We start from the raw sequence: 12,500 nt of genomic DNA, 5'->3' as shown, positions 1-12,500 counted from the left end.
AAACTTCTGTTGCTAAAATATCAGTGGTTCTCAAACTTTTTTCATGTCAAGGACCCCACAAAATTATATGTATTTGGTCGCGGACCCCCATCTCAAAATACATTGTTCCAGGGACCCCCCAGAAGCAAAGATTTTTGTTACAAATGTTCGCTTTAAAAATATATATAGGCTATATATATTCAAATTTGCACACATTTTCACAATTTCTCCCCCAAAAAATAGCAGATCTACAAGCTCATGAGCTTGTAGATCTGCTATATTTGATCCCCGGATTGAATGGTTTAATGTATGAACACACAACACAGTATTAATGTATGATCTGGCAGCTTGAATGTTGACTCTTTGCATGGTTTGGTTCTGGTTGACTTGACTTCATCGGCTAAATGCAAAAGGGAACAAGAAAGGGCCTGCATGAAACCATCCACCTCCATCGGTTCTCAAAGTGCAGTCCGGGGTCCCCCAGGGGTCCTTTGGGTTGGTTCCAGGGGGTCCTCAGCTAAAATGACGAACAGTTTAAACACACACTCAAGCGCCTATTTTATTTTTTGTCTATTGAACATAGGTGTGAGCTTTAAAATGTACTATTTTATAGGAAAAGTACTATGCAGAATGTTTCACAGGTTTTCAAATGTAAAAAATGCATTGAAAATAGCAGATCTACAAGCTCACAATGGGGGGGGGGGTTGAAAACGAGCGCTCCTTTTTCAGTTTAACTGGTTTTCCAATTTCCCTGTAACACATATATACATGTGGCTGGAGGACAGTCATCTCGCTGGTGCCCATTCTTCAAGAAAGGCGAAAAACTTTTTTTTTTTCCAAAACTTTTTTTTTAATAGTTAGACTCTTCACATACCAGAGTATGTCTGACAGAAGTTTCAGAGCTTAAATTGACATGTAAATATGAAATAAGTGCATAAACATGTCGTAGAGCTAGCATTTGCTAGCATTGCTAACCAAATCCTCAGTTTCCATCCAAACATCGCAAAATCGCGGTAAAATCCGCTATTTCTACCGGATCGTGTGGAAAGGTATCACTAGTCTGTTGACTTTTGTCTAATGTAAATGTAAAAGAAAGATGTATTCACAATCATATTTTGTTAAAACTGTTCTCCTGGTCACTGGAACCAGCCGGTTCCAGCAGGGGGGCAGTGGCAAACCCTTGGTCTCAGAGAGCATACATAACAACCCTAACCCTAAACCTGTTAACAAAGGATATGCAAATTCCACTATGCGTGATGGGATTGATAGCTCAGTTTACTATCTTTGAATGAGATCCATTCCAGTGGTCTTTTTTTTTTCTCTACTCAAGAGAGATATATCATTATTTTGCTATGATTCCTTGCTTTCATATGACATGACAAAATGAAAATGAGTCAATATATATATATATATATATATATATATATATATATATATATATATATATATATATATATATATATATATATATATATATATCATGCCATATATCTGCGGTCGTTGTGCGACACATCGGTGAGTGGTCGGATCATGCTCTACTCACGTCTTTAAACGGTTCACATATAAGCGGTCAAAACCTTGGAGGTAGCGAACGCCAATGTGCTTTTGATCTGGGGCCTTGCTCTGCGAGCTCCAAAACATTTTCTGTCGAGCTGAATAAGGGCTACAATTGTGTACTGTGAGCTCAGAATAGCTCCTTTCTTTTGCGGGCTATTGTGTGTTGCTGTTGGTACTCACTCATGGCTGCCAGTTCCCACCTGATGTTGTTTGGGAGTTCTGACTGCTCCAGACCGTACTGAATAACTGCTAACTTGCATAACGTCTTAAGACTAGGACATATATCTAAGATATACAGATTTAAGTCTCGTAGAAAGATGACATGATCTCCCACCACGCAACAGCACAAACATATCTGAGATGTCTGAGACAGGCCTTTCCCTTTAGGCGTAATCTTCTTCCAGGAAAATGTCACTGGATTGAATTTCCACAGATGATTAAAGTTCTCAAGAAGTTCGCCGAAACCACCACATATGTACAGCTCTCCATTGTAGGAAAAGGCTGAATGCCACTTACGTTCTTCTGGACGAAGCTGTGCAGAAGGTGTGCTCAGCCAGCAGTTGGTCTCTGTGTCAAACACACAGATGTTGTTGGAGTATTTCTCCTGGTCCCCTTGGCCCCCAAATACAAACATCTTTGTCCCGATGATGGTGGCAGAGTGACCACGTAAAGCAGGTGACGGAGTACCTCTGGTGTCAAGTAAAGACCAGACCATTGTGACGGTGTCCAACTTGTTGATGTCTTTAGTGCATCCAGTGTACCCCAGGTTTCCTCCATAGACATACATCTTTGTAGTCCCAGAAACCAGGGGCTTGAACCATCTGTGGGTGTCTACATCAAACGCATATAGCGTGTTGCAGTACTCCCGTGGTTTAATATATCCCCCCAGATGTACACATTTTCTATCAGCACAGCTGTGTGGCCATAGACATAAACCTCGCAGTGATGTCTTCCTCTTCGAGATCTTCCAGGTGTCAACTTCTTCCAGCGCAAAGTTACTGTGTTGAAGACATGCACAATGCTTTCGTACCCTCCAAAGGTGAACACCCTGTGCCCCACGACCACAGCAGCAAAGCCATACTTCCACCGTGGTCCGCTCAGATGCAGTGTGATCCAGCGTGACATTTCATTCACCAACCGCGCTGCAGATAACAATGGGTCGTTCAAGCCTGGGTCAGTAAAATCACGGAGCCATTGTGCAAACTACATTTATATTGAAACAACAGCACACGTCACACGACCAATTGACCAATCCACAAAGCCGATGGGCAGGGGTCGGCCAATCAGGGAAGCCGCTGCCCTAATATGGCGTGTAGAATGCTTCATTGTGAACGTTATGTTCACAAATTGTTTTTGGCTAATATTCCTGAGAGAATAGGGATGCTGAGGTTCAAGTGGTTAACAAAAGTGGTATTTTACGACATTTAAGCGTTGACTACCGCAATAATATTGTTAATCACAATTACTGTATTTATATTTTCTGGCACTTAATGAAAAAGAAAAAAAAAGAGCTTTCTATCACAAAGATTTGTAAAGGCACACAGGTGCATCTATACATATGTGTCCCGCCGTATCCCGCGGACAGTCTTCTCGCATAGGCTCATTTTCCAGCAGAGCTGAAATGAGCAAATGAAAAAAATAAAAATAATAATCGTCTAACATATTCTCAACCCACTATAGCAATCTGGTAATATCAGGCTACATATCACTTAAATGTCAGAGCTTAACTCGGCATGTAAATATGATATAAATGAGTTAATGTGAAGTGGAATCGAAAATAACAGTGTGGTCCTCCCAGGGTCCTCCTAGCGTTAGCCGAATTTGGCTAATAGTTAGCTTAATGTTGTTACTAACACACTGTTTTTAGCCAAAAGCGGTAATGTCCGCTCTCCATTAGTTATCGACGCAAGTCGGGTTATTACTCCCGTAATTTTCATTTTTTGTACATCCCAAAATAAAATGTATTAACCATGCTATGGTGCTGTAATGACTTAATGTTTTTGCAACATAATACTGTGTCTTTTTCACTGGTCTTGGAAAGGAGATCGCTTCCGCATTTTCTTCTTTGTTGGTCTAAAGTTTAGACTTTTTGTTTAGACTCTAAACAATGACACGGTTGCCAGAGTTTTGAGAGAGAAATATGCAACCAGGTCAATGAAAACAAGCCCAAAGATTTAAGTGACTATTAGGCTACATGAGCACTTTAAACCTATATGCATCGGCTATTTGAAAATAGACGATTTGGAAATAGCCGATTTACAAGCTCACAACAAAATAATAATAACAAATAAAAAGCAACTACCAATATTTACAAGCAACTTCACAGAAAACGAGGTCGCTTATAATTAGTATACATGGCAACACTAGTTAGAGAATTGTGTGTGCGTGTGTGTGTGTGTGTGTGTGTGTGTGTGTGTGTGTGTGTGTGTGTGTGTGTGTGTGTGTGTGTGTGTGTGTGTGTGTGTGTGTGTGTGTGTGTGTGTGTGTGTGTGTGTGTGTGTGTGTGTGTGTGTGTGTGTGTGTGTGTGTGTGAAATCAGCGTAAAACAAAAACAAAACAGATCTACAAGCTCACAACGCATCGCCACCTTGATCTGTTTATTTGTATTTTTTATTGAATACTTTATTTAGAAAAGACATTAATGAAACCAAATGGACCCATTTGGGTATTTTTTTCATGTAAGCCAGTAGTGAAAAGGGCAAACTTGCATTTATGCATTAACAACTCAAGCCCTGTTTCAAACAGTGAAATTAGAAGACAAGTTATGAGCTTTTATAAAGGCTAAATAATAATAATAACTTTAGTGTCAACTGTATTCTTGACTGGTTATGCAGGAATGCACTAGTACTTAGTGACTAAGTTAATTGTGATGGAGATAAAAAATAGATCTTTCAAATAGGCCAATTTGCAGGTGATCAGGTGCAGATTAATGTAACATTGAACCTCTGTTACTTACTGTATGTTTGCAAATGTTTGAGATGATGTTTGAGCACTTAGATTTTTGGCACAAAGTTTTTTTTTCTCCAAGATTTTAGTCTGGAGGATCATACTGTTGGATCATATGTTCAGTGGTCGTGGTGTAAATATTTTCAAACATTGTAATACTTTTACTTTTGGTACTTTAAGTACATTTTGATACCAATACTTTTGTACTTTTACTCAAGTCAATTTTGAATTTTACTTGTAACAGAGTACTTTTACATTGCAGTATTGATACTTTTTCCACCACTGCTGATGTTTTTAACACGACTGCCCAGTTTAAAAATGAATGAATAAAAACTAATAACCAAGGTTACTGTAGCAACATTTTTCTGCAACTAAGTCACTTATGTGAGCTGGGAGCTGAACTGCAAACTTTCAAGTTTCAAAGCCCCCCCCCCCCCCCCCCCCTGATTTGAGAACAATGCACCCTGGGACAGCAGATGGCCCCCCTCAGACCCCCACCTTTCAGCAATGCATGCTGGGATAGGTGTTAACATCTCACAGATCGCAGAAGAGACACTTTGAGGCCTGTTTTCTCAGTTTTCTCTACAAGGCATCATTCTATAAGCCATATCTCGAAGACTGGTGGGTCAAACTGCACAAGCAATATGTCAATTTGTAGCTATGATTCCCTGCTTTCATATGACATGAAAAAAACAAAGATGCATTTTTTTTTTTTTTTACATGACTTCTTGCTACTGTCTTGCTCAGGTGGGATGGTCCTCAACCCCTCCTACTTTGGTACGGTCGGGCACAACAACACCATGATCCATGAGATGGGTCACATCTTTGGACTGTACCACGTCTTCAAGGGGGTGAGCGAGCGCGACTCCTGTGACGACCCGTGTCAGGTAGGAGAGAGCGTGCATCTCAACGGTGTACAATATATTATTATTGTGTTAAAAAAAACATGTTTTGTTGTTTTCTAAATCCTAACAGTATGTTGCTGTTAGTATTGAAAATTGGAAATATTCCAGTAAAGTAAAAGTACCTCAACATTGTACTTAAGTACAGCACTTGAGTAAATGTACTTAGTTACTTAGTTACTTTACACCAAAAGCGGATGCTTTTGAGATTTTCAAGTGGGACCCTGATCCAGACCACTGCTCTAATATAATATTATATAAATATAAATACAACTAATATAACTAATATACTGCTCTATATACTCATGATGACATCTCATGATTTGATGTCAATTTGTGCCATCAACGATTCTGAGATAAAGTGTGTTAAAAGCATCTTTTATTTTAAACCCATTTAGACCCAGAGGCCCATTCTAAAAACGCCTTTTAAAACGTAACCTAAGTTTTCTGAAAATGTTCAAATTCTTACTCAAAAAGATCGAAATAAAATGTATAGCAAACCACTAATGAGACACAGAGGAGGGTCCCGGGCCGGGTTGCCAGATCTGTTTATTATGATTTCCCCGCAGAATTCTATTTGAAAATAGCCGATCTACAAGCTCACAATGCGTCGCATCGCGACGCGTTGTGATCTTGTAGCTCTGCTATTTTCAAATAGCTGATGTACATGTTAAAGTACTCATGTGGCCCATAGTCACTTCTTTTGGGCTGGTTTTCCTAGACCTGGTTGCTTGTTTCTCTCACAGAATCTGGCAACACTGCTCGTTGAAAGGTATAACAATGTTGTTATTGGGCTTTCTCCAACTAGTCCACTAGTTGACTAGTATAACCACTAGTCCACTAGTTGACTAGTATAACCACTAGTCCACTAGTTGACTAGTATAACCACTAGTCCACTAGTTGACTAGTATAACCACTAGTCCACTAGTTGACTAGTATAACCACTAGTCCACTAGTTGACTAGTATAACCACTAGTCCACTAGTTGACTAGTATAACCACTAGTCCACTAGTTGACTAGTATAACCACTAGTCCACTAGTTGACTAGTATAACCAACCACTAGTCCACTTTTGTGGTACTAGTCAAATAGTTGATTTAAAAAATAAAATAAAAAAAATATATATTTTTTTGCATTGTTTTAATGCCATTACTATTATTATAATCCTCCTGCCTTTATTTATTTTTTTTATCAAAAGAGGGTCAAAAGTATGCCCAATAATAGCCTATTATTGGGCAATAACCCCCTTTTGAGGATCCTTGGAGACGCCGCTGTGCTGCTGTGCCAGAAGCGCTTCCCTTAAAACATCATAAAAATAAAGGCAGGAGGATAATAATAATAATAGTAATGGCATTAAAACAATGGCAAAAAAATAAAAAAGGTTGACTAGTCGACTACCACTGGGTCAAATTAGTCGACCAGTAAAAATCTCTAGTCGTGAAAGCCCTACAACATCAGGTTACAACAGGTCTACATGGGTGGGACTATATCTAATTTTGGGACCAAGTTAACTTTTTTTTCATCTCTGATTTTTTTTGTCATTCCTGACGGCAGGAGACCGTCCCGTCGTTAGAGACCGGAGACCTGTGTGCCGACACGGCCCCCACGCCCAAGTCTAAGGCCTGTCACGACCCTGGGCCAGTCAACGACACCTGTGGCCTCATCAACTACCAGGGGACACCTTACAACAACTATATGAGTTATACAGGTATTATAATGAATTATACAGGTATTATTACAACTATATGAGTTATACAGGTATTATAATGAATTATACAGGTATTATTACAACTATATGAGTTATACAGGTATTATAATGACTTATACAGGTATTATTACAACTATATGAGTTATACAGGTATTATAATGAATTATACAGGTATTATTACAACTATATGAGTTATACAGGTATTATAATGAATTATACAGGTATTATTACAACTATATGAGTTATACAGGTATTATAATGAATTATACAGGTATTATTACAACTATATGAGTTATACAGGTATTATAATGAATTATACAGGAATTATTACAACTATATGAGTTATACAGGTATTATAATGAATTATACAGGTATTATTACAACTATATGAGTTATACAGGTATTATAATGAATTATACAGGTATTATTACAACTATATGAGTTATACAGGTATTATAATGACTTATACAGGTATTATTACAACTATATGAGTTATACAGGTATTATAATGAATTATACAGGTATTATTACAACTATATGAGTTATACAGGTATTATAATGAATTATACAGGTATTATTACAACTATATGAGTTATACAGGTATTATAATGAATTATACAGGTATTATTACAACTATATGAGTTATACAGGTATTATAATGAATTATACAGGTATTATTACAACTATATGAGTTATACAGGTATTATAATGAATTATACAGGTATTATTACAACTATATGAGTTATACAGGTATTATAAGGAGTTATACAGGCATTATAAGGAGTTATAATATTATAAGGAGTTATACAGGTATTATAAGGAGTTATACAGGTATTATAAGGAGTTATACAGGTATTATAATGAATTATACAGGTATTATTACAACTATATGAGTTATACAGGTATTATAAGGAGTTATACAGGCATTATAAGGAGTTATACAGGTATTATAATGAGTTATACAGGTATTATTACAACTATATGAGTTATACAGGTATTATAAGGAGTTATACAGGCATTATAAGGAGTTATACAGGTATTATAAGGAGTTATACAGGTATTATAAGGAGTTATACAGGTATTATAATGAATTATACAGGTATTATTACAACTATATGAGTTATACAGGTATTATAATGAATTATACAGGTATTATTACAACTATATGAGTTATACAGGTATTATAATGAATTATACAGGTATTATTACAACTATATGAGTTATACAGGTATTATAATGAATTATACAGGTATTATTACAACTATATGAGTTATACAGGTATTATAATGAATTATACAGGTATTATTACAACTATATGAGTTATACAGGTATTATAAGGAGTTATACAGGCATTATAAGGAGTTATAATATTATAAGGAGTTATACAGGTATTATAAGGAGTTATACAGGTATTATAAGGAGTTATACAGGTATTATAATGAATTATACAGGTATTATTACAACTATATGAGTTATACAGGTATTATAAGGAGTTATACAGGCATTATAAGGAGTTATACAGGTATTATAATGAGTTATACAGGTATTATTACAACTATATGAGTTATACAGGTATTATAAGGAGTTATACAGGCATTATAAGGAGTTATACAGGTATTATAAGGAGTTATACAGGTATTATAAGGAGTTATACAGGTATTATAAGGAGTTATACAGGTATTATAATGAATTATACAGGTATTATTACAACTATATGAGTTATACAGGTATTATTACAACAATATGACTTATACAGGTATTATTACTACAACTATATGAGTTATACAGGTATTATTACAACTATATGAGTTATACAGGTATTATTACAACGATATGACTTATACAGGTATTATTACTACAACTATATGAGTTATACAGGTATTATTACAACTATATGAGTTATACAGGTATTATTACAACGATATGACTTATACAGGTATTATTACTACAACTATATGAGTTATACAGGTATTATTACAACTATATGAGTTATACAGGTATTATAAGGAGTTATACAGGTATTATAAGGAGTTATACAGGTATTATAAGGAGTTATACAGGTATTACAACAACTATATGAGTTATACAGGTATTAAAAGGAGTTATACAGGTATTTTAAGGAGTTATACAGGTAGTATAAGGAGTTATACAGGTATTACAACAACTATATGAGTTATACAGGTGTTATAAGGAGTTATACAGGTATTATAACACTCAAAATACTATTGCAAAATATTCATGTTTCCATGCACATTCCAATCATATGATTATGTTTTATGTAACGTTGAGCCTTTTCCATCTCATCTCATCTCTCAACACATTGTGATCTTCACTGGATGTTGGCTCCAGAATAGGGACACTATGGGTTCATGTGGTTAAAGTATAATTGACAGTGGACGACATCTCCCGAACATGTAGAGAACATTTCATGAACCCTCGGGGCCCCGCGGGGCCAAATCATTTACGCTGTAAAACGTCAAGCGGACACCCATAATTATTTTAGTGTGGAAAAGCAACCAGTGTCTCCCCGATTTCTATGACTGTTGGCTTCGTTTCCGTAGAGATGTGAGGTTTCTTACTGGACACTGACATTACCAGTGGTGCAAAGTAACTAAGCACATTTACTCATGTACTGTACTTAAGTACAGTTTTGAGGAACTTTTACTGTACAGGAGTATTTCCAATTGTCTATACTTTTACTTTCACTCCACTACATCTCAGAGGCATATATTGAACTTTTACTCCACTACAATTATTTGAAAATGTTAGTTACTAGTTACTTTGCAGATATAAATGATTACATTATAAAACATACATTAACCACTTCAGCCCTATTTTATTCCTAGGCTATTTGAAAATAGCCGATCTACAAGCTCAAAACCGTTGTGAGCTTGTAGATCTGCTATTTTCAAACACGTTAGTACTTTCACTTTTGGGACTTTAAGTACATTTTGATACCAATACTTTTGTACTTTTACTCAAGTATATGTTTAATTCTGGACTTTTTACTTGTAACAGAGTATTTCTATATTGCAGTATTGGTACTTTTACTCAAGTAAATTATTCAAGTACTTTTTCCACCGCTGGTGACAATACCGGATCTGGAATGGACATGAAAGTTCTTGGTTTACTGGGTAATAAGAACCAGGGTTTCATATTGGTGAGGAGCACTGAATGATGATGAAGACATTAGATGTGAAGACAGGGCCTTGGGAGAAGTCATGAATGCTCTCTCTACTTCCTCTCCCTCTAAACAAGGACAGATGTGAGCAATGTCAACAAATCTGATTTATTTTAGGGTCATGGACAATGTAATTTAGAGCTTTATAACCCATTAAGACCGGGAACGCATTTGTGTCAAGATTTCTTTGGCTATTAAAATAAAATAGCAGATCTACACGCTCATAGTGTGCCGCACTATGAGCTTGTAGATCTGCTATTTTTTAATAGCCAAAGAAAACTTAAAATGACTCAGACGATGCTTACCCGGTCTTAAAGAGTTAACGTGAAGACATGCATACAGACGAGTTGGCCCTGTTACCGTAATGCAGCCAACGAGGCACATTTTCTATTGGATGTGATAAAAAAAAACAATGATAGATTCTAACGTTCAGATGGTCCTGCCAAAGTCTCTTTGTTTAAAAATGTGTTTAACAGCAAAAAAAAATGATTAGTTGTGCTTATGATATATAGTGATGATATTATTATTGACCCACCGAAACCGGAAACGCATCTGTGTAACCACTTTAGTAGTAGTAGCCAAATACATATCATGTCGGGTGGTCCCAAGTTTTTGCAAAAAAAAAAAATGATTTAGAAGACATTTGTAGAATCCCCCAGAAGCAAAGATTTGAGTAAAATTGTTTCGCTTAAAAAAAATCGTACATTTAAAGATTTGCACCGCACTATGAACTTTTATATCTGCTATTTTTGAATAATAATAATAATAATAATAATAATGTGTTATGGGCAGCTTTTTGGTGACATACAATTGTTGAAACCAGAGCTATGAGGGATGTGCTGGCCACACATTAAGTCAGCAAAACAAACGTTTATTTTTCCGTTCATCAATATTAGTTTAGATTACGTTTCTGCACTACGTGACAAAGCGAAGATGAATCACTTAACAGAACAGGTTAAATGATATAGTGTTTATTGAAAGTTTGACAGAAAAAGGCTGCTGGCATGATGGTACATTTAGTCAACCTTTGTTATTGTCAAGTTGCTTTATCAGAAGTTATTTCATTTGCATCTAGGGTGCGTTGGGTTAATATGATATAGCACTGAGCACACTGGCCAATGCAAACTAATAGGCCGGTGCGCTCCCGGTGCGCATTTCCGAACGCACCCCTAGTTCTCTTTGAGTTATCAGCTCTGAGGATGGTTGCTGGTGTTGATTGGCTGGCCAATTAAGGAAAGGTGGGATCGGCTGCTTCAGATCTGCTTGTTAGGAGCCAGAGCCTTGTATTAGGGGTCTTCAATGTTTTCAGGCCAAGGACCCCATAGCTGAGAGAGAGATGAAGCAGGGACCCCCTACTCTATATTGAATAAAATTATGTTTCAGATTAAAGTTTTTTTTTTACTTAGTCTTCTATTTTTCCCTCTACACCTATAGCCTCTTTGCCAAAAATAGCAGATCTACAAGCTGATCTACATAGCAGATCTACAAGCTCTCAACGCCTCGCGCTGCGAGGCGTTGAGAGCTTGTAGATCTGCTATTTTCGGCTAATGTTCCCCTCAGAAAAGGAATTTTAGGGTTCAAGTGGTTAATGTAAAAAAAAACGAAATCCTATCACACAGAGATTTGGCGGACCCCCTGTAGTAACTCTGAGGACCCCCCAGGGGTCCCGGACCCCCTGTTGAAGACCCCTGTATTAGAGAGTTGTGTCACCTCGGGGGCAGAAAACAGCGAATGTCACGTGGTTCATGTAAACTAGGAATAGTGACAGATGCTCATAGACTCAGTGCATTCCGTAAACCTCTGGTTCAGGGCTTCGTCACTAAACCAATAGAAGGCTCTGTAGAAGATTGGCCCGATAAAGCAGTGGTTCTCAAACTTTTTCATGTCAAGGACCCCCACATTGACACTTATTAGCCCGCGAACCCCCATTTGAAAGGATAAGCCAGGGACCCCCCTAAGAGAAGATTTTTACGGCTCTAGCAGTGATTCTCAACCATTTTAATTTCAAGGACCCCCAGTTTAATATGCATTAGGCCCATTAGACCCCCATTTAATGGCATCTCTATCTCTGGGGTAACAGAGTTACAGACCCATAAGGGTCCATTTGGTTCCTATCCATCATTTAGCTGGGGACCCCCTGGAACCCCCTCAAGTACCCACTTTGAGAACCAATGCGATAAAGTGAACGGAGGTGACACAACTCTTCTTATATGTCTCTGTTAGGAGCT

General features: G+C 37.0%; 1 protein-coding gene across 1 annotated transcript in view; it reads left to right on the top strand.

The window, feature by feature from the left end:
- pappa2 (pappalysin 2) overlaps positions 1 to 12,500 on the top strand; it is a gene marked incomplete at its 3' end in the record, with an annotated part of 201,019 nt that overhangs the window by 44,318 nt on the left and 144,201 nt on the right. Inside the window, exons 9-10 of the mRNA XM_080438933.1 lie at positions 5,230 to 5,369; positions 6,938 to 7,091. Of these exons, the coding sequence (XP_080295059.1) occupies positions 5,230 to 5,369; positions 6,938 to 7,091 (294 nt within the window). The remainder of the gene's footprint in view (positions 1 to 5,229; positions 5,370 to 6,937; positions 7,092 to 12,500) is intronic.

Source organism: Gymnoscopelus braueri, assembly GCF_963280865.1.
Source record: "Gymnoscopelus braueri genome assembly, chromosome: 10".
Lineage (NCBI taxonomy): Eukaryota > Metazoa > Chordata > Actinopteri > Myctophiformes > Myctophidae > Gymnoscopelus > Gymnoscopelus braueri.
The sequence above is the reverse complement of the archived record's forward strand: the minus strand, read 5'-3'. Positions and strand labels throughout refer to the sequence as shown.